Source organism: Arabidopsis lyrata (genome assembly GCF_000004255.2).
Source record: "Arabidopsis lyrata subsp. lyrata unplaced genomic scaffold ARALYscaffold_8, whole genome shotgun sequence".
NCBI lineage: Eukaryota > Viridiplantae > Streptophyta > Magnoliopsida > Brassicales > Brassicaceae > Arabidopsis > Arabidopsis lyrata.
This window is the reverse complement of record NW_003302548.1, coordinates 19,706,173-19,733,353: the sequence shown is the minus strand read 5'-3', so window position 1 is coordinate 19,733,353 and position 27,181 is coordinate 19,706,173. Positions and strand designations below refer to the sequence as shown.

At 35.4% G+C, this 27,181-nt stretch overlaps 5 protein-coding genes and 1 long non-coding RNA gene across 6 annotated transcripts; 4 read left to right on the top strand and 2 right to left on the bottom strand.

Moving 5' to 3' along the window:
• Positions 1–55: 55 nt before the first annotated feature.
• On the top strand, positions 56–899 carry LOC9300781 (putative defensin-like protein 224). The gene is made up of 2 exons (XM_002866350.2): positions 56–104; positions 216–899. The coding sequence occupies exons 1-2, from the start codon at positions 56–58 to the stop codon at positions 494–496; spliced, it is 330 nt and encodes a 109-aa protein (XP_002866396.1). The 3' UTR covers positions 497–899.
• A 744-nt stretch (positions 900–1,643) lies between these two features.
• Positions 1,644–4,745, bottom strand: LOC110225926. The gene is made up of 2 exons (XR_002330100.1): positions 4,672–4,745; positions 1,644–1,979 (listed from the first exon to the last, which is right to left on the bottom strand). It is a non-coding gene; the product is annotated as an uncharacterized LOC110225926 (long non-coding RNA).
• On the top strand, positions 3,117–4,581 carry LOC110225925. The gene is made up of 4 exons (XM_021016305.1): positions 3,117–3,440; positions 3,560–3,683; positions 3,776–3,988; positions 4,067–4,581. Exons 2-4 carry the CDS (start codon positions 3,564–3,566, stop codon positions 4,487–4,489), a joined length of 756 nt encoding a protein of 251 aa, XP_020871964.1. The 5' UTR covers positions 3,117–3,440; positions 3,560–3,563; the 3' UTR covers positions 4,490–4,581.
• Positions 4,746–14,812: 10,067 nt separating the features above from the next.
• Positions 14,813–16,564, top strand: LOC9302469 (heavy metal-associated isoprenylated plant protein 3). Its single transcript, XM_021015977.1, has 5 exons — positions 14,813–14,921; positions 15,058–15,202; positions 15,349–15,590; positions 15,758–15,845; positions 15,938–16,564. The coding sequence occupies exons 1-5, from the start codon at positions 14,913–14,915 to the stop codon at positions 16,306–16,308; spliced, it is 855 nt and encodes a 284-aa protein (XP_020871636.1). The 5' UTR covers positions 14,813–14,912; the 3' UTR covers positions 16,309–16,564.
• A 4,889-nt stretch (positions 16,565–21,453) lies between these two features.
• LOC9300780 (ABC transporter F family member 1) lies at positions 21,454–24,309 on the top strand. Its single transcript, XM_002866348.2, has 5 exons — positions 21,454–21,677; positions 21,777–22,000; positions 22,155–22,439; positions 22,522–22,753; positions 22,838–24,309. The coding sequence occupies exons 2-5, from the start codon at positions 21,791–21,793 to the stop codon at positions 23,893–23,895; spliced, it is 1,785 nt and encodes a 594-aa protein (XP_002866394.1). The 5' UTR covers positions 21,454–21,677; positions 21,777–21,790; the 3' UTR covers positions 23,896–24,309.
• LOC9300779 (high affinity nitrate transporter 2.3) lies at positions 23,978–27,046 on the bottom strand. The gene is made up of 3 exons (XM_002864657.2): positions 25,982–27,046; positions 25,534–25,649; positions 23,978–25,433 (listed from the first exon to the last, which is right to left on the bottom strand). The coding sequence occupies exons 1-3, from the start codon at positions 26,810–26,812 to the stop codon at positions 24,761–24,763; spliced, it is 1,620 nt and encodes a 539-aa protein (XP_002864703.1). The 5' UTR covers positions 26,813–27,046; the 3' UTR covers positions 23,978–24,760.
• Between the last annotated feature and the right edge of the window lie 135 nt (positions 27,047–27,181).

Genomic DNA, 27,181 nt, shown 5'->3' with positions numbered 1-27,181 from the left:
TTCAATAACTTCAAACTCAAATTTTAAAACGAATTTTCAAACGTTTTTCTTTTAAATGAAGACACTTTTCTCGTTTTTCACTCTTCTTATTCTTATTTCACCATGTAAGTTTATTATCGATCAAGTGAGATAAAAAAAAAATATATCTATCATCTGTTTCTAACAATGTATATATTGATTAAATTTTTCTATACTTTTCTTGATACTTTTAATAGGTGTATCAAATCTTATGGCAAAACATGATTCAGAGAGAAAAACTCCCTTTTCTAATCACGGAGAAAGCCATCAAAATCAGCCATATGTGCATTTTCGAAGTCGAAGACACAGAAATTATTTTATTCCTGAGGAATGTACTATGTTATGTCCAGAGCGTTGTTTAAGAAAACATAGATTAATGGTATTCTGTAGTATTCCACAACATATTTGTCGTTGTAGTTCTTTTCAAATAAGGTCCCCTCACATTGCAACTTCTCCTAAACAATCATTAAATAAATAAACAAATTAACAACATCATATATCCTTTTTCAGTAAAAATCTAAAAGCGTGTTCTAGTTACTATTTTGAGGAATCTAAAATTCTGAAAGCAACAATAAGAAAACTTGTTTTTCACTTGTGGCGAAACCCCAGATAACAAGAAAATAAAAATTGGACATCTCTAACTGGGCTCAGTAAGGCCATAATCTAGGTTCGAAATTTGTTTATGATCAATTTTTGATGATGTCCACTTTATGAACTCATTATGTCTACTTTTTCGATAAATAAGATACAAAATTACGATTGATATAGGCAACACAAATCCATCTAAAGTTGTTGGGCTGAAACAAAAAAAAAAAACTTTTAAACATGGAAACGAAAAGTAAAACATTCATCTTGAATTACAAATATATCGATTACTAAATCTAAATGGTGTTTATATATATATAAAAAATATATATACAGTATAACTAATTGTAATGGGCTAATGGCTATGATTTAATTAATAGTTTTAAACTAAACAGTAATTTAGAATTACTTACGAGTATAGTTTTTGTAACTATCATTTATAAGAAAACCGTTAATAAGACCATTAACTTTTCTGTAACAGAAATATACTCCAAAAGGATAACGTTTTGCAAGTACATATAAATATGATACCATTTGGCATCAGTAACTTCACATCTATATATACATTTTTGGATGACTTTTAGCAAATAAATCCTGGAGTTGGAATGTATTTACAAAGAATGCCATTGGTTGGGTGGGTTTTTTTAATTACGTGCGACCCGGATTCAGAAATCGGATACTGTCTCGACAATTAAGTGAAAGAAAGGACAAGGCCCAATATTTGGCCCATCGTAAAACAAGTTAATTTTGTTAGGCCTTTCGCAAAACCACGAATGTTTAAATAATCTTAATTATGGTTAAAATCTAAACTTCCCAATCTCCAAATATTTACCTAAACAATTACTTACTATACTTAAGCAACATTTTCCATTCAATCTTCCTAAAATCTCTGAAACTTAACTAAGAATAATACTGTGTTTCGAAAATTAATGCCGATATTGTCGACATTCCAAGATTGCCGAGATCTCTTTCTATTTAAACACTCCATTACTTGAACTTCAAGTAATTTTTTCCTAAAATATCTATCTAGATTAACGAAATATATAAACCATATTAATTACCAAATAAAAAATTGATCCTAACATATCCCAAAAAAACAATAATATCAAAGATTGTATCCCACAAAATATGCATCGTTTTTATTTTTGGAGAGTAACCTATGAATACACGAAACCTAATTTACTTTCCTATAAATACTTTACACCTACACCTGTTTTTCCATCACCAAAACCGAGAGCTTACAATCATATAACAATACTTAGCATACCTTTCCTCTCTTCCAAATGGCTACTACCTTCGCTTTCCTCAAAGACGTCCGCCCATACAAGGCATCATGGAGGGTTCAAGTCAAGGTTTTGCACGCTTGGCGTCAATACCTAGAATCCACCGGTGAAACATTAGAGATTGTATTCTCTGACGAACTGGTAAACATATTACAACTACGTATTTTCAAATAATTACTTTTATCCTTCTACGTACATATACTAAAACAAAACTTCATTCCTATTCAATATAGGGAAAAAAAATTCATTGTTCTGTTAGGAAGGACTTGGTGAGCAAGTATGTTAATGAGCTTCAAGTTGGTGAGTGGGTCTTCATTGAGACTTTTGGCCTCAACTATGCAACTGGACAATACAGACCTACTCAACACCTCTACAAGATGACATTCCAAACAGGGACGAACATCATTCCATGTGAACCAAAGTCAGATTCTAACTTTTTGACACTCGCAAAGTTTAGTAAGATACAAAGTGGTGAGCTCAATCCATACTTGGTCGGTAAGTAACAACTCTTGTGTTTTTTTAAATCGTGAACTAGCAATGAAGTAATGTTTCGTTGAATCCTTAATTATGTTTAATAACTGAATTTTGAATTTGCAGATGCCATAGGACAGATTGTTACTATTGGAGAGTTGGAAAATCTCGAAGCAAAAAACAAACCAACTACCAAAATTGAGTTTGAGATTCGCGATGAAACGTAAGTGTTTTAAATATTTTCATATGATCTTATTGAACCAATAAGTTGAACTACACTATTTTGACTGATACATATACTCTTATTTTCTCTTAGTGATGAAAGGATAGCATGTACCCTCTGGGGCAAATTTGCTGAACAGGTTTTTAATGCCTGTCAAAATTCTGATGGAAGGATTGTGGTCTGCATCCTAAGATTTGTGAAAATCAAACCCTTCAAGGGTACATACTTTAGTATAATTTTCTTATACTTAATTAAAAGGAAAATACTTATTGAACCTTTGTATAATTTTGTGCCATACAGGTGTTATGGGTTTATCTAACTCTTTTGATGTGACTCAAGTACACGTGAACCCACCATGGAATGAAGTTGCTGTTTTCACCCAAAGGTATGGTTAACTACTCTATTTGTATTCTTTTAATTTTGTAAACTTAATTCTGATTTAATACTAACTACATCAATCTTTGCATTTATAGATTGCCAGATGATGGTCTAAGACTCAGTTTTCGTGAGAGACAACCAAGACGCCAGATGATAACTGTTAAGGATGAGGATTATCTTGAGTTTCCAAGGAAAACAATCTCTCAGCTGAAGAATTCTACAGAGGTATATTTTTCTTACGAACTCTACATTAACATGTATGCTAATGTTATCCATATTTTTTCCTAGATTGGAAAGGTTAGGCTTCTGTGTACGCTCTATGCCATTGATACGGACTGGGCTTGGTATTACATTAGTTGTCGCAAGTGCAATAGGAAGGTTAATCATATCCATGCTGGAGTGAATGGTGTGAATAACAAAGGCAAAAAACCAAGATTTTGGTGTGATATTTGCAAAACTGTTGTCACAAATGTTGTTTCAAGGTAATGAAAAAGAACAGACACTTTTTTTTTTTTTCATCAAGAACAGACACTTTATAAAACGCAATTAGTCAGATTCTTTTAGAACAATTTTAATCTGTCAGTTTCTATATTCGTTTCAGGTTCATGCTTTACACTCAAGTCATGGACAACACTGGAGAGGCAAAGTTGCTGATGTTTGATTCCATATGTTCAGAACTCATTGGTGAAACTGCTACATCTGTGCTCGATGGCAGTGTTGATGAGGTAAGTTTGTCTCATATCTAAACAGTTTAATCGTTATATGTTGAGTAATACACATTGTCATTTGACTAAATGAAAAATCTTCTATATTGTAGATCGTGGACCCAGAAAATTTACCAGATCCAGTTAAAAATCTTATTGGAAAGACTTTTCTATTTCTGGTATGTGTTGAGCAAGAACACATTTGGGCTGGTAAGGAAATCTTTAAGGTTTTCAAGGTCCTATCGAACGGTGGTCTTCTCGAAGAACAACTTCTTGAATTTTCTGGTGATATGGTGAATGCAGCATCAATGGTCTCCGGTGATGAGGTAACCTATAAACTCAAATCTCTGTTCAAAGATATTAGATAGATTTAATCCAGCAGCTATTTAACTTTCTTCTTGCAGGCACCACTCATGTTGGAGAATAGCCAGGAAACTATGGACTCGATTACACCGTCGTCCAAGCGTGTTTATGCTCTTGATGCTGGGACTCCAGATCAATCATCAAGCTCAAAGAAGTTGTGTATCGATCCCTTAGACTTGGGAAAGTCTAATCCAGAGTTTGGAGATGGAGGCAGCGTTTCTCGAGTTGAAGAGGTAACTATCAATGATGGGAATGAGAAAAAGAAAGCTGCTACTCAGTTCGAAGAGCCTACCATCAAGGATGGGGATGAGAAACCTAAGGCTGATGCTCAATCCAAAGAGCCTACCATCAAGGATGGGGATGAGAAACAAGAAGGTCAAGATCGTGGAGGTTCAGTTACGAATTCTTTGAGTGAGTTCTCAAAGAATCTGATGGGCGTTAAGGTGAAGATAGAAAAGAAGTAATCTGATGCTGTGTTGTTTGAACCTTTTAAAGTTATGTTTTTTATTTTCAGTTTTCTGCAGTTGTTTGAAATAAGTGCTGCTTTCAAGCACATCTATTTATAAGTTCTGATGCTTCAATAAAATTAGTTTTGTTTCAGTGATTATTTAGCTTATATAATATAAATGTCGTGTATGAATTAAACCTGGTGGTGAATCACTGTTTGCTGACTCCTGTTCATCAAGATTCACTCATGATCCAATTGTGTGTTAACAACCTGGAGAACGAAAGAAAAGAACACACACACTAAATATGTGGATAACAAACTTAGAAATCAAACATAACACTGAGATATTTGACAATATACCTGTCTAATTTTCACAGAACTGGTTGCAGCAATGATATCAGGAAGGTGGAGCGGCTACTTCTCTATACCACGCTTTCCCTGCAAAAAATTATAGACATGCTGATACAGATGAAGAACTTAACATTATTTATTCTATAAAAAACCAAAGGAAAACGTACTTTTTACCAAGCTTACTTGTCATAAATTAAATGTAAAGTATATACAAATATACATGGATTGTAAAATATGACATACCATAGCTACTTAATTGATATGATTCATTATAGCAATAATTTGCAGAGACTCAACAATAAAATATTAACAAATAACTACAAAATCTGTCTTTTAATGTCTAGGTTTTGTGTTAGAAGTATATCAGTAAGCCTAGCAGTCGTCGACACATTAATCAAAACCTCAGTTGAAATTACAACCAACCATGAAAAAGAAACCAGATTCAGCTCTTTCAGATTTCGACTCTAATTCTAATCCATCAAAAAGGATTAGAATCAATCAAAGCTCTACTCCACAGAGTCAAATAACTCAAGCTAATAGATCTACTAATAATGGATCTGTTCCTCTTACAAGAGCTTTTGGTAGAGTTTTGCAAGATATTACCAACCTGAGTAATAGCTCTGTTTGTAATTTCCTGACACCATCTGTTAAGCAGCAATCCTTTACTACAAAAAAAACACAAACTGAGAAAGGTAATCTCCTGTTTAACACCTGCTGCTTAATTTTTAATGGAAAAGCTTAAAAAGTTTAATTCCACGTGAACAGTTTTCTTCTTAACGTTTTACCTTTAAAACAGGTTCAAGTGCTGCTTCTGGGCTGGCATCAATGTTCCAGCAAAACTGCTTAACAGGCTTGCAGCAATCTTCAAGAAGTGTCCTCAAAGACATCACCAATGTCCCTCTCCTGTTTGAGCATCATGAACACCGAGGACTGCAGGGAAGTACTTCTACAACTCAGAGAGCAAAAGGTAAATATTCACCCTTTATATTAAAATAAAGTAATGTATAACTTTAAGTCCTAAGAGATCTAATTGGATTTGAACTATTTGTTGTCAAGCACTCCAATCTGCTGCTCCTACTTCATGCATAAGCAATCAGAAACAGTCAACGCCTACCACACAAGTTTATAGTTTTCCAAGGAAAAATCTACAAGACGATTTTGAAAATGCATCAAACTCGCCTAACATTCAAGGTAATATTGAATTAGAATTTTGTATTACTAGGTATTAAATTTATTAATCTACTCAATTTCATCTATAATCATTAAATCTGATACTATGAATCAACTAGCTCAAGCATCTGTCACCATGGAACAAGACAGATTTGATAGTAGCGATTATGAAGACATGGACCATAACAACTATGCGAGTTCAAGTGACAATGAAACCGATTTTGAACAGAACTACTATCTCAGTCAGACTGACAATGAAACTGATCATGAGTCTGATGAAGCAATCGAAATAGTTGAACCAGAAAGTGTAGTTGGACAAACAACAGAACGACCAAATATCATTTCACACCAGCGAACAGGATATGAAGAACATGTTAGATTCATGGCGATGCTTGAAAAAAAAGTGAAGGAAACTATTGATAAGGCAGCCACAAATCAGAATATCCCTCAACCAAAGAAAAGAGGTCGGCCAAGATTGAATAAGAATGCTAAAACTGCACCAGCCAAACAAAATAAATCAGGTATATGATTTTTGAAGAGCGTACCAACAATTATAATTCTCTGAATCTTATTTTAAAAATTAATGCTTTCAATTCTATTTCCACCAGTTTATCTTGATCACGGTGATGCAACATACAAATGTAAGTATTGTGGTGCACTTATGTGGTATGCTGAGAGAATAAACAAAACTCTGAAGCAAAAGGAGCCGACGTTTACCCTATGTTGTGGGCAAGGCAGTGTTAAGTTACCTTTTCTTAAAGAATCACCTGAGCTTATCATAAAGCTTCTTACAGGTGATGACGCACTAAGCAGAAATTTCAGAGAGAATATAAGATTATATAATATGATTTTTGCAATGACTTCCCTTGGTGGAAGAGTGGACAAGTCTATGCCAAAAGGTAAAGGGCCTAACATGTTTCGTTTGCAAGGTGGAAACTACCATTTGATCGGTAGTTTAAAACCTAATCCAGGTGATTATGCTAAGTACTCACAACTATACATAGTTGATACAGAAAACGAAGTAGAAAACAGAGCTACCGTCATCAAGTAATCATTCTTCTTTCACTTTATTTGCAGCAAACTTTAATTTCACTCTAATCTGCTAATTTAACTTTTGTTATTTCCTATCTATGCAGCAAGGGGAAAAATTCAAACCAAACATCAGGAAAACAGAAACTGAAAAAAGAAGTAATTGAAGCACTAATGAAAATGCTCGACGAAGTTAACCCTTATGTTGAAAAATTCAGAGCCGCCAGAGAGAGGATTCAGTCTGATAATGATGAGCCGTTTCACATGCGTATCGTTGCTGATCGCAAGGGTGTTGATGGGAGGACATACAGTATGCCTTCATCATCTGAGGTAGCCGCTTTAATCCCTGGGGATTTTCATAAAAAGATGTATGACCGTGATATAGTACTTCAAGAAAAGACTACTGGTCACCTAACGAGGATTAGCCAAATTCATATTTCCTATTTGGCTCTACAATATCCTCTAATTTTGTGCTATGGTGAAGATGGTTACAGGCCGGGTATAGAGAAATGTTATAAGACAACCAACAATAAGAAGAAGAAGTGTATTAGCATGAGACAATGGTTTGCATTCAGGATTCAAGAGAGGGAACATGAGTGTAAAACTTTGCTACGTTCAAAGAGGTTGTTTCAGCAGTTTCTATGTGATGCTTATACAACTATTGAATCTAACAGACTCTCTTATATCAAGTTTAATCAGTCTAAGCTACGATGTGAGAACTATAGCTCTTTGAAAAAGGCTGCGGAATCAGGTACAACAAATATGAATGAAGAAGGTAATCAAATTTTAATTCCATCTTCTTTCACTGGTGGACCTCGATATATGGTTCAAAGCTACTATGATGCAATGGCCATCTGTAAGCATTACGGTTTTCCCGACCTATTCATCACGTTTACATGTAATCCAAAGTGGCCTGAGATAACTAGATACTGCCAAGAAAGAGGTCTATCTGCAGATGATCGACCGGATATTGTTGCAAGGATTTTCAAAATCAAGTTGGATTCTTTAATGGAAGATTTAACAAAAAAGAATATGCTTGGGAAAACAGTGGCATGTAAGTATTTAATCATTTCGTCAACTAATTCTCTACTCTAAATTAATCTTACTTTATATTTCTTTATCCTAATTATTATTCGTTTGTATTATTGCAGCTATGTATACTGTTGAATTTCAGAAAAGAGGACTACCACATGCTCATATTCTCTTATTCATGGATGCCAAAAGCAAACTACCAACAGCTGACGACATCGATAAGATCATTTGCGCAGAGATTCCTGATAAAGAGAAAGAACCAGAGCTATATGAAGTAATCAAGAATTCTATGATCCACGGACCATGCGGTGCAGCAAACAAGAATTCCCCATGTATGGTAGATGGTGAATGTTCAAAGCAATATCCGAAAAAACATCAAGATATTACCAAGGTTGGTAAGGATGGTTATCCCGTCTATAGACGAAGGAAGACAGAAGACTACGTTGAGAAAGGAGGTTTTAAATGTGATAATACTTATGTTGTGCCTTACAACAAGAAGCTTTCAGTTCGATATCAAGCTCATATCAACGTCGAATGGTGCAATCAGAATGGTTCCATCAAATACTTATTTAAGTATATTAACAAAGGTCCGGATCGTGTTGTCTTTATTGTTGAGCCTATAAATCAGGCGACAACAACTGAAGCTGCCACTACTGGAGTAAATCAGGGTACAACAACTGAAGCTACCACTACTGGAGTAGAGCCAAGTAGTGGTGAGAAAAAGAAGAATGAAATCAAAGATTGGTTTGACTGTAGGTAAGTTTCATACATACAATATTTGTCTTTTTTTTTAGTGTATTACTATTAAATTTGCTCCCTTTTGAAATTCTATTTTTACAGATATGTATCAGCGTCAGAGGCAATTTGGAGGATTTACAAGTTTCCACTTCAGCATAGATCTACCGCAGTCCAGAGATTATCTTTCCATGACAAAGGGAAACAACCAGCTTATTTCGATCCAAAGGCTCAGATTGATGAGGTTCTCGAACGTATAAGCAATGAAGATTCAATGTTCTTGGCTTGGTTGACTTTGAATAGGAAAGATGCTATTGGAAAAAATGGTAAACGTGCTCGAGAACTTTTATATTCGCAAATCCCGGCATATTTTATTTGGGATGGAAAAAATAAGCAGTGGAAAAAGAGATCAAAAGGCTTTTCTTTGGGTCGTATTAACTACGTCCCTAGAAAGATGGAAGATGAGTACTATCTTAGGGTGCTTCTAAACTTAGTAAGAGGTCCTATGAGTTACGATGATATCAAAACATTTAATGGAGTTGTATATCCATCATACAAAGAAGCATGTTTTGCACGTGGAATTCTAGACGACGATCAAGTTTTTATCGACGGTCTACATGAAGCAGCTCAGTTTTGTTTTGGAGATTATCTGGCAATCGACTCGGTCCGTTGATTTTATCGGAGTCTCTTGCAGACCGGAACACGTATGGTCAGAAACGTGGCAGCTTTTATCGGAGGATATTGAGAGAAAGAAGAGACAAGATTTTAACAATCCAGGTAAGAATTGTTTAAGTAACCATACGTGTGATTGTCATCATAGTTATTTACATTATTCTAACTTTTCCATACTATCTTCTTTCTCCACTAATTCGTCCTACCTCTCTTTGATGACGTTACAGATTTAAATCTAACAGAAGCTGAAATTAAGAATTACACTCTTCAAGAAATAGAGAAGATAATGTTGTTTAATGGTGGAACTCTCCAAGGTATTGATAATTTCCCGCAGCCTTCCAGAGAAGGAATTGATAACTCCAACCGTTTAATTGTTGATGAGCTGAGATATAATCGTGAATCCGACTTGGAAGAATTGCATGCAGAGTGTATACAAAAGCTAACAGCTGAGCAAAGAGCTATATACGATGAGATCACCGGTGCTGTTTTTAATGATTTAGGTGGAAGCTTTTTTGTTTACGGATTTGGAGGAACGGGAAAAACTTTTCTTTGGAAGACACTATCAGCTGCAATTAGATCTAGAGGACAGATTGTTCTTAATGTCGCCTCCAGTGGCATCGCGTCTTTGTTGTTAGAAGGTGGTAGGACTGCACATTCAAGGTTTGCAATACCATTGAATCCTGACGAATTTTCTGTTTGCAAAATCCAACCTAAATCTGATCTTGCTAATTTGATAAAAGAAGCATCTCTTATTATCTGGGATGAAGCGCCAATGATGAGCAGGTTTTGTTTTGAATCTTTGGACAAGAGCTTGTGCGATATTATCAAGAATAGAGAAAACAAAGTCTTTGGTGGTAAGGTTGTTGTATTTGGAGGTGATTTCAGACAAGTCCTTCCGGTAATACATGGGGCAGGGAGGGCAGAAATTGTCATGTCATCACTAAATGCTTCGTATCTTTGGGATCACTGCAAGGTGCTCAAGTTGACAAAGAACATGCGACTGCTGGCAGATAATTTAAGTGCTGTTGAAGCTAAAGATATTCAAGAGTTTTCTGATTGGTTATTGGCTGTTGGTGATGGTCGAGTTAATGAACCTAATGATGGTGAGGCACTTATCGATATTCCAGAAGAATTGTTGATTACAGAAGCAGAAAAACCAATAGAAGCAATCAGTAAGGCAATTTATGGAGAACCATCACAACTCCACACAATCACTGATCCTAAGTTCTTCCAAAGGAGAGCTATTTTGGCACCAACCAATGATGACGTCAACACAATAAACCAATATATGCTAGAGCATTTGGAAAGTAAGTCATCTATTTTACCCACAAATCTATATCACGTTTTCAATTTTAAAAAAAAACCTATAGCTAAGTACACGTTGATGTAATTATTTGATTGTAGGTGACGAAAGAATCTACCTAAGTGCTGATAGTATTGATCCATCAGATTCGGATTCATTGAACAATCCTGTAATCACTCCAGATTTTTTAAATAGTATCAAGCTTTCTGGTTTGCCACACCATGCTTTACGTTTGAAGATTGGAGCTCCGATTATGTTGCTTAGGAATATTGATCCAAAAGGTGGGCTGTGCAATGGCACTAGGCTTCAGATTACTCAGCTAGGCAATACTATTGTGCAAGCTAGAGTAATCACAGGAGACAGAATTGGTGAAATAGTTTTGATCCCTAACATCCTCCTTACACCTTCAGATACCAAGCTGCCATTCAAGATGCGCAGAAGACAATTTCCACTTTCTGTTGCATTTGCTATGACCATCAATAAGAGCCAAGGACAATCTCTAGAGAAAGTTGGACTTTACTTGCCTAAACCCGTGTTCTCTCATGGTCAACTTTATGTTGCGTTGTCAAGGGTTACCTCTAAAACGGGATTGAAAATTCTAATACTCGACAAAGAGGGCAAGATTCAAAACCAAACAACAAATGTTGTTTTCAAAGAGGTTTTTCAAAACATCAACTGACTCAAATATTGTCAGTCTTTGCTATGTATCATCTGGAAAGGTAAATTCACTTTACCTTTATGTCTTAGTAATTTCAATATGGTTACGAATTCAAACAATCACTAAGTAATATGTTTCTTTTTTTTATAACACTCATGCAGGTCACACGTTAGCAACCAACTCAGGTTGTAATTAATATACTTATTTTATTTTATTTTAGACATCATACAACTATACTCTTCCTTTTAACATAAAATTCAATTTTATAGATATGTCTTCGTGTATATTTTTTTAAAACAAAGATCAACATGCTTTTCTTTTCCAATTATATAAAAATAAATTAAATTGGTTCAGTTTCAAAATCAAAGTTTTTTAAAATTCGAGTTATAACTATAGATACACAAATAGTTAATTCGTACGATGTAATTGTTAAGACTCAGTTTTGCAGAGACTCAGTTCTTCTGTCCCAACTTCAGAGACTTAATTTGAAGAGATTTTAAAAAAAATCATCAAATTAACATAATAACAAACAAGCCATGGACAATGAAACCGAACACTTCTAAGATCAGAAAAAGCAAACAATACTCTAACTGAATCAGACCTTTCACTTAATCCTAAAGAATAGAATGAAAAGCATACCGAAATAGTTTCAATCTTCCATTTTAAAAATCACAGATTATCCAGTTCAGAAAGACAGAGAACAAACCTTAGTAGCGCCTATTACGTCATGTCTTGCCTCTTAAAGTGTTGCCATTTGAATCTAATCTTCTCTTTATAATATCATGTTTCTGTAATTCACACATTGCACAAGCTTAAACATGTTTCAAACACAAAAATTGTCAATGGAGTAAGACAGTGAACAATTTCAAACATACCACGTCACAAAGCAGTTCTCCACTAATATCCATAGCATCAACACTAAGAATCGAACATGGTAGAGCAGGAAAACGTATATCGAACTACATCATCAATGAAAAGTTATAAACATGTTAATCATAAATTATCCCTTAACTTAGCTAATCGATTAAGGGATTCGTAGATAGAGAAACGGAAACGAAAAGTATAAATGAACATATCTGTTCTCTATTGGGATCGATTTAAAAAGTAAATAAGATAGATTTGCAGATTTTACCTTAGATCCATACATAGAATCGTTTGGATTTGGGGTTATGGACGATTTGTGATGAAATCTTCTATTCACAGTTCTAATCGAGAATAAAATTACAAGATTCAAGAATAAAACCAGATGGATTCCGAGATTCACTACTTTGGAATTCGCAAAACTACAGAGATTAATCGAAGATCTGAGAAGAAAGAAGCTCTCTCTCTCTCTCTCTCTACACTACTCTGGAGATAGATAGCTTTACCTCTGCTCTTTTATTTATATACACTTTCTTTTTTTTAATTCCAGAAAGCGGTGGAATTGCGCAGAGTGATATAACGTGTCGTAATTCTCTACCGTTGATCTGATTACCTCTGCAACGTCCGATTACTAAATTAATTTTGTTTTAAGACAAGAAATACCACGTGGGCTGGACTAACGTGCTTGGCCTTTTAAAAAATTACGTACCTGGTCTTTTTTTCTGATTAACGTATCTGGTCCTAAGCTTTTTTCATACGTGGCACTGGACTGGCGTTAATTCATTCGCTTTTTTTTGCCCTCTGCGTTTCACGTTTTTTTTTTTTTTTGTGGATAATTTTCTGCGTTTCGAAGTTTTGTTGTAACGAAAAGTCGAAAACGTTGAGTCTCTCTCTCTGCTTGCCGCTGTGGACGGCCAATACAAATATTTATAGAAATTAATCTAAACATTTTTGGATTATATATAATAAATTAGATTTGAACCCGCGGTACACCGCGGGGCTATATTTTTCTTTATTAATAAAGAAAATAATTTATATTTTAATTTTTAAAAAAAAATATAGCCCCGCGGTGTACCGCGGGTTCAAATCTAGTTCAAAACTTAAAACGACAAGCGATTTCTTTTTCTGTCTAAAATATATAATAAATTTCCCAAATAAAATAAAATGAGGACAATCTTTTTGTTTTTTACTCTTTTATTTCTTGTTTCATCATGTAAGTTTGTTTATCACGATTAAATTGAAGAGATTGCGTATATCATGTATTTTCAATAGTACATATATTGATTTAGTTATATGATGTTTATTTAAAATAATTTTTTTAATAGGTGTATCAGATGTTATGGAGAAAAGTAATTCAGAAAGAAAAACTCCTTCTAACCATGTAGGAAGCCCTCAAATTCCACCATCCATGTATCATGCAGAGAACGAGGATACTGATTTTCCTGGTAGTAGATGTGCAATGTGTCGATTTGATTGTTTGGTTGCACAAAACAGGTATATGGATTATTGTAATCTACATGATGGTTGTCATTGCGGTTCTGAAGTAGACTTTAATTATAGACGAGATTAAAATCATAAAAGAATATAGTTGCCTATTATAAAAGAAAAAAAAAAACAAGATACTTTATATCAACTTGATTTTTCTTGTTTCTGCATCAATCCAACTATTATCTTTACGTATATACAATGGACCGAGCAGAAAAAGAGATAGAGATACCATTAGCCTATATACTCAAACTAATATCTCTGTTCAAATAATTTACAACAGCCCACTAAATGATCTACACTTCAAATATATTTTCAATTTGGGCTTATCTAGGCCCGTAGTATCACTTTTGTGAAACGATCAAAAACCAAGTGCATTGGTTAATTTGAATGAAGTCTTTTAAATTTTGATACGTAACAACAACATATATGTAAGCATTTGAGCTTCATCAATTCATCAAAAATGTTTACGTCTCAAATACCGAAAAACCAAAAACTAGCTGTGTCTGGAAATTTTATAAAAATATGTAGGCAATTTAGAACGAGACAACACTTATGAAAAAGAAGAGATTGTTTTCTTACCCTCTTCCAAATTGAGATACTGATAATTGTATGATTTTATTTATTTTCAAATTACATGTAAATTAATATTCGACCGTAGCATATACGCCGAAACCATAAAATCATGTAACAAACCATAAACTTAGTCGGAAGGCATTCCAAACTCGGGATAGACAGAGTGGTAGCCCGTAAGGGCCTAACCGTTAACACGGTGGACCAGTCCACTATGTAGCACCACGGTGTGTTCCTACCGGGGCCGACCGGATAGCCGATAGGGTTTATCAAAAAAAAAAAAAAAAAATGTAACGTACAGTCGCATTAACAGAAAAGTCATCATAATAACAAAACAAAAACGTATGTATAACCAAAACCATCATAGGCATACAACATACATGATGAATGGTCATTTACTCATTTATCATCATCATCATCATCATCATAAATCATAACCGACTCCAAAAATAATTATTTTCGTTAAAGACTATAAATACAAACGAAAGGTTTCATCTTTCTCTCCCATTTCCTCCGACTCTTTCTCTACCCACTTCCTTCTCCCACTACTCTCTCACTAACCGAGTCATCATGGGCGAGGTACTACTGAGTCAAAAACGCTCTCTTCTCTCAACATTCTCGAATCTTCTCTCTCGTTTTTCCTCCATAAAAATCTCTGCTTTTTATTTGGATAATAATGGGTTTCGTTTGCTCACTCTGTTTTGTTTCTGAGCAGAAGAAGAACGAAGGAGATAACAAGAAGAAAGGTGGAGATAACAAGAAAAAGAACGAAACGCCGTCAATCACCGTCGTTTTGAAGGTCGACATGCATTGTGAAGGTTGTGCTTCTCGAATCGTCAAATGTGTTCGTTCTTTCCAAGGTTTGATTTTTTTCATTATTTACCAAAAAAGTTTCCATTTTTCATATTCAGAACGTTGTAAAATCCTTATTCCACGGAATCTGTTACTGGGTTTTCGGAAAATCGCTACTTTGTTGGGTTGAGTTACTGAAAAATGTGTCTTTTAGGTGTTGAGACGGTGAAATCGGAGTCGGCTACAGGGAAACTTACGGTGACCGGAGCTTTAGATCCGGTGAAACTGAGGGAGAAACTTGAAGAGAAGACAAAGAAGAAAGTCGATTTGGTTTCTCCTCAACCCAAAAAGGAAAAAGAGAAAGAGAACAATAAGGACAAAAACAAAAACGATGAAGACAAAAAAAAATCAGAGGAGAAGAAGAAACCAGACAACAACGAGAAGAAACCCAAAGAGGTAGCCAAAAATAAATAATCAAATCTCTTTGCTTTTTAGTTTTTACTATATTGTTTTTATCTGTGAAGAATCTGATTCTCAAAATGTTTTTTTGTTTGCTGATTAGTATAATGTGAGGATGTTTCTTTGTTTTCTGATTACAACTAATTTTGTAATGATTATTATAGACTCCGGTAACAACGGCGGTATTGAAGCTGAACTTCCATTGTCAAGGTTGTATCGGGAAAATCCAAAAGACTATCACAAAAACCAAAGGTTAGAGACAAATCTGTACGATTCGCGTTTTCAAAACGCAATTTTGGGGCAACGCTTCGTTTGCTTGCTAACAGCGTTTTTGTGAAGCGCAGGTGTTGATGGTTTAACAATGGATAAAGAGAAGAATTTGGTGACTGTTAAAGGAACAATGGATGTTAAAAAACTCGTTGAGAGTTTGAGTGAGAAGCTGAAACGTCAGGTTGAGATTGTGCCGCCGAAGAAAGAGAAAGAAAATGGTAACGAAACTGGCGAGAAGAAGAAAGGTGGCGGCGGAGACGGTGGTGGAAAGGAGAAATCCGGTAACAAAGGAGGTGGTGAGGGAGTGAATATGATGGAGTACATGGCGGCTCAGCCTGCTTACGGGTACGGGTATTATCCGGGTGGGCCTTATGGATACCCGATTCAAGCCCACGCGCCGCAGATTTTTAGCGATGAGAATCCGAATGCTTGTGTTGTTATGTGAAGCGGCGGCGGAGAAATTGGAAAGTGGTAGAGAATGTAAATAAGCCATAATCTTTGGGGGTATTTTTGGTATTTTTCTTCTTGGGATTCTGCTACGGTTTTAGTTTTTAATTTCTCCCTTTTTTGGTTTATCTAGCTGGGCATATTTAATTACTCCACTTCAAAGTTTAAACATGCAAATATATCCAAAGAGATTTAATATTTTCTTTTTCCTTGTCTAGTTTAATTGGGAATAAATAAAAATAAGTTTAGTTAAATTGATTGTAGAAAAACCAATATGATGTATTTTATACTAATCGGGCTACATTCAAACGTTGACATGTTGAGAGTTGACAATGGTAATGAGAAGTGAGAACTATACATTGTTAAATCTGAAGAAAAATAATACTAGTAACAATTTGGGGCCTTATAAATTTAGAACCATATCGGTCCCCTCCAAGTGAATGTTGACATTCGAGAATAAAATCTCAACAAATTCGTCCAATACACAGAACTAAGCTACCAACGGTTGTATTACATTGTAGTATATTAGAGTCCTTTACTACATTTACATAAACAATTATTTAGAAACAGGTCATAAACAGAGCACTACAATTAGTAAGCAATTCTTTTGGTTTCTCTGCATTAATCACGAATTAGTCAATCGAATGTATTTTACTATAAACAACCAAGCTTTTTTTTATTCACTTGTATACAAACAAAAGTTGAGTCTTGTGGTGTCTATGTACTACACTATGTGCACAGTTTTTTTGGCCTATAAAAGTTTTACAGAGTATTAATTTTACCAAATAATGACAATACGGATACCTATTAAAATTAAAAGCGCAATGGTGAATGTCCATAAATGCTTAGTCAAAAGTACATAATAAATGCATAATCATATAACTACTACACTACCATTCTCGTCTTTTTTTGCCTTAGTAATAAATTTAGCTTACGTAGTTTCTTCTTTCCCACCACTCACTTGATTGGAAATTTCTGTTGTCTCCAATCACACTTTATTTTGTGGCCAATTATACATTAATATGTATACAACTTTACCATAAATTACATAGAAACTCTATGAGCACTCTACTTTCTTTCCTGATTAATGTTACAGATCGAATTATAAATTTATAACCCCCTTTTTTTGTTATTTTTCAAGTTGGTGATAAAGCTAGGGTTTTGAAAAAATAGTGTGTCCGTGTCTTTACGAAACTTTGAGCCAGTTGGTTGGATGGGAGTCCTCTCTTTTCCTCTGCTTCATGCCCGGCCCTCTCCCGTCTTGTAAGTTGTTACTGTTTTAATATATTATTCCTAAGTTTTTGGACACATTTGAGTCCATATAAACTAGTACATCATGTACTTTATATTAATTTATTATTTATAAAAACACGAAATTTAATATATGAAATCAACGGTGGAGGGTATATGACTATATGAATCGAACCATTGCCGATTCGAGAAAACAAATTAAGAAATAAAGCAACAACCTAATAATAATGGATATGAAACTATTTTAAGAGTGTTGTTGCTAACATAAAAGACGAAATTTCGTTAGTATTCAGTTCTTATTAATTAACATATATTAAGCCGACTATATTGAACTAAAAATCTATTGATTTATTTCTAGATTTAGCTAAGGCATATATACACCTACATTTTAAATTCATACAAGGTTAGTATATTTGGTACTATATACTTGCTCTTTATCTGGTAAACTACAGGTGAAAATCAAATTAAATTAGCATTGTTTTGGTCAAAAAAAGAAGTTTAGTTTATATGAGAACGAATTCGATAGGTAAGTCAACATATAGTGAATGCCAACCCATGACATCAATGCTCACATTACTATTTATTTCCTTTTACTCTTTAATGGTAACGTAAAGCCAAAATTTATTTATTTATTTATTGTATAAAAATAGTCATTAATAAGAAATTTATATTAACATCAATATAGTCGTCGTATTCATGTTTTTATTGTGCATGTGCGTTTGATGCGACATCTCGTTCAATATTAATTAACTAGTAATACATGCATGAACATGTGTTTGAGAATTTGTGATCATGATACGGGGTGCTTCATGCATCATCATGATTTTTCATGATGATCATCATACATGTTAGTTTCAAAGTTCCAACTTTCTTTTCTAGGAAAGTTACATTCGAGTTCGAGGAAACTAATGGATTTATAGATAAATCATATAAAAGTAACTAATAAAGCTTTCAACACGCTCATAAATTTCATTCTCTTTATCCTTTTTTCTTAAAATAAAATAATGTCTAGAATATTTTTTTGTAGGAAACCTTTTTCCACTTTACAAAAATAAAAAAAGTTTTATCATATCCGTTAATTAAGCTATAGTTGTCGAAAAGTAAACTTGATAAGCAGCTTTCTTTGTATTCCAAAGTACATCGTAGTTTTTAAATTGAGATTGAACACACAAAAAAAAAACTAAATATAGTGGTGGTTTAGTAGACCTAGTCATTCCGACTTACAAAGTCCCACTACTAATTCTACATTTTGAAGATTCATTCACATTGTTTATATCATGGTTAATTTGTATAATCGGACATGGTAGGAAATAAATTAAATTCTATAGATTAGTTGAAAATGGTAAAGCAAGAAAGAATGTTATAATCCAAAGGAACTCACTAAATCAATTATTGTTTGCTGATATAAGAAGAGTTTGGTCGAGAGAAATAAGAAAATAGTTTACGAAGAAGACACATGATTTTCCTATTTACATCTTTGTATCAATAATTAAAGTTAGTTGCAAAACAAGAGGTCGTTCTTTATGATACATTTTGGTTAATGAAATGACTAAAATATTTTACAAAATTCAAATGGGTTAGTTATGATAAATTGATAATATTTTTTTTTTTTAAAAGTAAAATAAATTAGGGATTAAAATGATTCCCTTGGTATTTTTTTTTTGTTGCATAGGCTTGATGATTGTCGTTGGTTCTTACCACGTGGGCTTTAGTAGGGCATGCCAAGAAAAGTGGACCAAAAGACCATAAAAAAAAAAAAGATAAAAGATAAAAGAGAAAAGAAGAAGAACAAAAAAAGATAAAGAAAAAGGGGAAAATAAAAGGAGAAAAAACACACTGGAAGATGTTATTGATTTATAATGCAAATCATAATTCGGATAGAACAAGAAAAAACGAAACTGTGGCCAGAATATTCGAGGATTCTTTATTCCATGCATATATAATTTGTTGTTTTCATGAAGCACTTTCTTCATATAAATTATCATTTTACATGCAGTACTATGCAAAAATTAAATTACTATGCTTTTACCAAATCCAAAAGCGAGTGTTGCTTTCCTTTGATATGAATAATAAAAATGTTTTTAAACTTTAATCTTAAAAATCAATTGATAATAAAGAAAACTTATGGCCTTGCAAAAAACTTATTTGGTATGTCTATTTCCAAATGTTTTCAATATGATATGTCTCAAATTGACTCATCTATCTTGAGTTTAGTCCTATTTGTTGGACCATATAGATCTTTGGATTTGTTGGACCATGATGACATAAAAGTTTACTAAGTTCCATTTCATAGCCATTTAGTTATGGAATGTAAAACACATTACAATATTAGAGATCTATTTACCCTACATTTACAATATTCAGATATATATATATATATATATATATATTTATTTATTTATATTTATCATTTTAGGATTTATATCATCCATCATATCAAACCAGTGGTCAATAAAGAAATAAATTTCAAATTATCGATTGAACTATTATCATTTATAAACAAATTTGATCAATGTCTATAGACATAATAACTCATAAGTACACAAAACATAGGCTCTATTCACAACAACACCTTCTTGCACAAGGAGGTAATAATGAGGTCCACAACAATGAAAAAGGAAAAAGAGAAAGACATTTAGCCTTTCTAGGAGTCAATGCTTTGCCTTTTTTTTTCTTTCCTCATCTTCTCATTTTTTTTCTCAGCTTCGGTACTTTGTGAAATTTCTATTTGATTTGATTTCTTCTATACACTAATTTCCAAACTTCTTTTGCAATGAGTGAATGAGGATAAGGTCGAAGAAGTTTCTTCTTCCTTGGAAAACAAATTTCAAAATCCAATATGAAAACATTATTTTTCTTACGGAGACATAACTCATTTGACGGTTTCGTTGAATCTTCCTCACAGACCAGACGAGTAAAGTTGACTTGAAATATTACAGGTCAATAACTCAAGTCTTTTGTTTTTAGTTGGTTTTCTCTATTTATGATTCTAGATGAAATAAGCTATAAATAATTTCAATTTTTTTTTGGTTTAAGTTCAATTAGCCAGAGATAAATCTAACTGTATTTTTTTTAGTCATGACGAAATTTTGTTTTTGGGGGCAAACATTACAATATAAATTCAAAATACACATATCTAACTTACAAAATTGCGTAAGGCATTTGGAAAAATTAATTACAAAGTTTAAGAAATGATGAAGATCTTTCTGATACATCTCATCGAGTGAACATTCCATCTACTAGGAGATCTTCAACTTCCAAGTCGAATCAGCTTTTCTTCTGTTTACAAGAATAACTATTCAACTTGTATACTCGTGAATACCTACATTAATTCTACAGTCTATCTACAACATCAAATAGAACACAAAAGCTGATAGAATTTAATGGATATGACCTATCAATATCATGTTCATCATCATGGATGAGTTTCTTACTTACATATGCGTGGATTCTCAAGACTGTAGACTGCAACAAATATGCAAAGCACATGTGAAAAAAGTCACTTGAACTACAACAATAAAACCAAACATTTTCATTCACAAAACAATAAAACCAAATTAATGTAGCGTCTTGGTTTAGAGTTCCCAAAACATTTCCTAAACCAACCTAGTAGCCCAAAAATTATCTATTACTAACACTTATACCTCAATTTTTTGTTTATGTTTATTGATTTTTTTTCTTTCTCAAATGACCCAAATAAGATTATTTTGTTGATTGTAAAGAAGTTTGCAAAAACAAGCCTATATTATAGTTGCAAGTCCGAATCATTGGAAGAATATATAAGACGACCTAAGAAAAAGCCGTGGGCTTACAATTCTTCACTTCTGGATCTTTACCAGCTACTATTGGGCCTTTGATATTTAAAGCCCATATAAAAGAAGCACATTATTCGGGACCGACCAAAGTGAAGTAGGTGTGTTGTGTTCTGATACGCAACTGAAAATCTAGAAAGCAAACTCAGTGTCACCGTACACGTGGCACACCCAGAACAATCGTCTCTTATAAATACCGATTCTTCCGCCTCGCGTCAACAGAAACCACCATTAACCCTAATTTTTGCCGAACTCTTGTCTTCTGCTGAAAACCCTAGATCTACAGATCTCCCGAATCTCTCAGGTAAATTTTTTACTATTTCCTCTTCCACGATTTGTTGATTCCACGATCTGTTTCGTATTCTCCATGGTTTGGATTTGATTTTTTTTTTTTGTTTCTCAGGGAGATATTTGAAGATGGTGTCTGACGCTAGCAAGAAGAAGGCAGCTCAAAAGAAAGCCGCCGCCGCCGCTAAAAGAGGTGGTAAAGCTGCTGCTTCTTCTAAATCCGCCGCTACTTCCTCCAATGGAGTTGATAGCTTGTCGAGCGGTGTCGACGCTCTTCAAATTTCTGATCGGACTTGTACCGGAGTTCTCTGTTCTCATCCCCAATCTAGGGATATTCGAGTAAGTCCTCTTATCTGGTTTCTGTGATTTGATTTGGAAATTTAGATTTGTGCCCTCTGATCTGTGAATATTTATTTAGAGAATCATTAGTTTGATTGCTTATATTTTGTATCCTCTGTTTTTTTGATGGAATTGGTTTATAATCTGTTTGCAGATAGAATCTCTGTCTGTGACGTTTCATGGTTATGACCTTATTGTTGATTCAATGTTGGAGCTTAACTATGGAAGGCGTTATGGTCTGCTTGGGTTGAATGGTTGTGGAAAGTCCACTCTTTTAACTGCAATCGGACGCAGAGAGATACCGATTCCGGATCATATGGATATCTATCATCTTTCTCACGAGATTGAAGCTACTGACATGTCCTCCCTTGAGGCTGTTGTTAGCTGTGATGAAGAGAGGTTGAGGTTGGAGAAGGAAGTTGAAATTCTTGTTGAGCAGGTTTGTGTCAATCAATACTAGATTGGATTCTAAATTGAGCTTTATATTCGTGCTTGATGCTTATTATGGTTGTTTTTATCAGGATGCTGGTGGCGAGCGTCTTGAATCTATCTATGAGAGGTTAGAAGCCATGGATGCTGCAACCGCTGAGAAGCGTGCTGCTGAAATTCTGTTTGGACTTGGTTTCGACAAGGAAATGCAAGCTAAGAAGACGAAAGATTTTTCCGGTGGTTGGAGGATGAGAATTGCATTAGCAAGAGCTCTCTTCATAATGCCAACTATCCTTTTGCTTGATGAGCCGACAAATCATTTAGGTTGGTGATCTTTCTTCTTGTAACTTGCTTCAGATGGTTTTCTTTAGTGTTATGTTCTTATGCTGACTGTAATTCCTGAAACAGATTTGGAAGCTTGTGTGTGGTTAGAAGAGAGCCTGAAGAACTTTGATCGCATCCTTGTTGTGGTATCACACTCGCAGGATTTCTTGAATGGAGTTTGTACAAACATCATCCACATGCAGAGCAAGCAGCTCAAGTACTACACTGGTAACTTTGATCAGTATTGCCAGACTCGTTCTGAGCTAGAAGAGAATCAGATGAAACAATACAGATGGGAGCAGGAGCAGATTTCTCACATGAAGGAGTACATTGCTAGGTTTGGTCACGGTTCAGCCAAACTTGCTCGTCAAGCACAGAGTAAGGAGAAAACATTGGCAAAGATGGAGAGAGGTGGGCTCACTGAAAAGGTTGCCAGAGACAGCGTTCTCGTTTTCCGTTTTGCTGATGTTGGGAAGCTTCCACCGCCAGTGCTTCAGTTTGTGGAAGTGTCTTTTGGGTACACACCGGACTATCTCATATACAAAAACATCGACTTTGGTGTCGACTTGGACTCTAGGGTCGCTCTCGTGGGACCTAATGGAGCTGGAAAGAGTACACTTTTGAAGCTCATGACTGGTGAACTGCACCCAACTGAAGGAATGGTGCGACGTCACAACCACTTGAAGATTGCTCAGTACCATCAGCATCTGGCTGAGAAGCTAGACCTGGAATTGCCTGCACTTCTCTACATGATGAGGGAGTTCCCGGGTACCGAAGAGGAGAAAATGAGAGCTGCGATTGGTAGATTTGGTCTTACTGGTAAGGCCCAAGTAATGCCGATGAAGAATCTATCTGATGGACAAAGGAGCAGAGTGATCTTTGCGTGGTTAGCTTATAAGCAGCCTAACATGCTTCTACTGGACGAGCCAACTAACCATTTGGATATCGAGACAATTGACTCACTCGCTGAGGCATTGAACGAGTGGGATGGTGGTCTGGTTCTGGTGAGTCACGACTTCAGGCTGATCAACCAAGTGGCGCATGAGATATGGGTTTGTGAGAAACAATGCATAACTAAATGGAACGGTGACATTATGGACTTCAAGAGGCACCTCAAGGCTAAAGCCGGACTTGAAGATTGAAGATAAAGGTCGAGTCTTCTTCTCTTGATGGATAAAGGAAAAGACTCAGATTGGGTCATGCCGAGGGAGAGAGGGAAGGATATGTTTTTTTGATGGTTTTGGGAATGGTTTTTAACGAGTTCTGAAGCCACACTTGAGAGACAGCTAAACCATACTCAGTAATCTCTGCATTTCTTAAGCATTAAGAGGTCAGAGATTCTTTCTATATTAGTATTATCATCATTATCATGTCTTTTTATTTTTATTTTGTTATTGTTGTTGAACGTTTTTTTGAAGGCCAAACAGAGAGAGAAAGTAATATTTTTGGTGGTATTTGTAGGATTTTTTTTTTTGTTTTTAAGACCGAGATGTTGACGATTATGGTATTTATATTTAATATTAAAGTGAGAATCTTCTCATAATTATATTCGTATATTCGTTGGAAAAGTATCCGAATATTCCATCTTTATGTTGATTATGGAATCTTGATTCACTTACAGAATTGCACTGATAATTTCTGTGTTACTAACGTTTTGGGCTTTTGGCTCTTCTTAAAATTCTTTTAACGATTACTCATTCAATTGCTTCTTCAGTGGTCTATGTTCATAAAGTTTTCTTATGTAGTCTCTTAACGTCACACGCATCTTTAACAGACTTTTTTTTACTTTTCGCTTGACATAAATCTGATTGGTGCAGAAAGAGTTGTTGAACAATGCTGCCTTTAATCGAAACAACATTGCAACAATTTATAGTAAAGTACCACGCTCATCGAACCTTGCTCGTCAAAGCAAGATCTTACTCGGTACATATCTCATATATGAGTGGAATTAAGAAACTATTAAAAGGGATTTAATGTACAAGGAAAAAATCTCTTGTAAGTTTGTCTTCAAACATGACTTGGAGTTGCGTTCGCCGGCGTTGGAATATCAGTCAAAGCTACTTTTCGGCCTCTCTCTGACCGACTATTCTCAGCAAATTTGATGCTTCCTTCGTGCAATCCTTGTTGTTTCTCGTTCTCCGTCCATTCGGAACTGTAATAATATTCTTCCTGCGATCTTTCTCCATCGCTCGACGGCCTTAAAAACATGCTTCCCCATTGCGGAAAATGTATAAACGCAACCGGGATCGTGCACAGAACTGCCATAACGCCCATCAACGAGAGCCCTTCCGCTGTACTAAATCTCGATGATGAGAAGAAAAGCAGTTGAGTCAAACCGGACCCAAAGTTTCCTCCTGCGCCGGTTAGTCCCGATATGAGCCCTAGAGAGCGGCGCGAGACAAAAGGCGCAACCCCGAAGAGGGCTCCACAAGCTGCTTGTGTACCGATTGAGAAGAGCACCATTGCTAAGATTGCTATGGGAAGCGTACTAGCTCGACCTAGCCAGATACAGAAAAGAGCTCCTACGGTTTGAAAGATCCATAAGGTCCATAACCGGCCTCTCATTCCAAAAATCCGAGCCGCTACATCAGAAGCGTAACCACCGAAGGGACGGGCAATGAAGTTAGCCATTCCAAAGCTGGCTGCTACGATACCAGCTGTTTGAAGCTTAAGGTTAAACCTGATATATATATACGTAGATAACAAGAAACCAATGGTTATTACCTTGTGCTAGAAGTAAGTAAGATCCTCATTTGGATTTAAAGTATAAGAAATCAAACCTGTCGTAGAAATATCCGGAGATAACGTTGTTGATAGTTAATTCAATTCCCATGGAAGATCCATAAAGAACGAATAAAATCCATGTTCTGTAGTTCTTCACAGCAAACCAGAAAACCTATAACAAGAAAAGCCTTTAGACACAAGAACAGTGCTAATGATTATTTAATTTGTATCAAATTTGTTGCTAACTATTAGTTATTGTCATTGGTTATAGGCAACTTAATCGCAACTAGCAATTATTTTTCTGAGTAGTTTGTAACTTTGCATCAATGCTAATTTTGAAAGATAGTCGCAAAGTTTGTTACGACTAAAATTTATTGCAAAATTTCATGACTATTTTAAATGTTTGCAAGATTCTTTTAATGAGATTGAGAGCCATATATATTGTTCTTGATCTGGATTTGCTATATAATCAAAGATGAGACAGAAATAGATATAGACAAATACCTTGGAGAATTTGTCTTTAGAGACTTGACCTCTCTTCTGAAGTATACTTAGGTTACCGTCAGGGAGATCTTGGCCGAGACTGAGGACGAGAATGCCCATAACAACTTGAAGAAATCCGGGAGCGAAGAAAGATATGCGCCACGCCATGAACGGAGTGGCTCCGGCGAGTTTAATGATGTGGAAGACCATCGGCATGAGGAGTTGAGTCACTCCACCGCCCATATCACCCCACCCGCCGGCACAGCCATTCACTAGTCCTATGATCTTACCGTTGAACATGACGCTGGTCCAATACTGGCACGACACAAACGTGGCGAGGCAGAATCCGATCATGAACCGGACGCCTAAGTATCCGCTGGGGCCACCCACAAATGACATTGAGAAGACGATTGGGGCTGTTAGCATGAGGGAGAAGGCAGTCCCATACCGCGCACCAAGGAGATCGCAAACCGCTCCCATGGCTAACCTTGAGAAAATGGCTCCAGAGACGGAGGCGACTCCGGCATTCCCAATGTCGGTTTTAGTGAGGTCGAGGTTGTCGCGGATGATGGGGACTAATGGTGCGGCAGCGAAGGTTGAGATGAAGCAAGTGAAGAAAGAGAGCCATCCTAAGTGAAATGCTCTCATGTGAGGTTTTGCAAATGAGAGTGGGTTGAACACTTTGGCACGATGTTCAGAATCAACGGGAAGGGCGAATTTAGCCGTTGGGTCGTCGGATTGGACGGTTTGAGACGAAGCATCGACGGAGAAAGAGAAGACTTGTTCTCTTGCTGTAACTCCATGCAAGGAGGTTCCAATGGAGCCTTCTTCATTAGAATGGTTGTGAGCCATTTTAAGGTGAGAGTGAGATGAAAGACTCTAAGTGGGAGAGAAGGTTATATGGTCTTTGTTGTGTTTTGGTGTAAGTTGGAGATTTGAGAAATGGAAAGTATATATAGAAGCCAGAGGGGATACCAATATATGGGGTAGGGTTAGGTGACTGGGTCCAATAATGAGATTTGAATAGTATAAGAAAAAATTAATACGGACTTTACCAATTTGTGAAAATTTTATAATTATTAACGGATAACAACATTTAATAGTAGGAGATGTGTCTTTAGTCAAGTGGTTAAGTCCATTTGACTCCGCCTTCTTCACCGGAGTTCGATTTCACTAAGTCGCGTTACTCCGCGTAGTAGGGATTGGCTATGGATCGGGCCT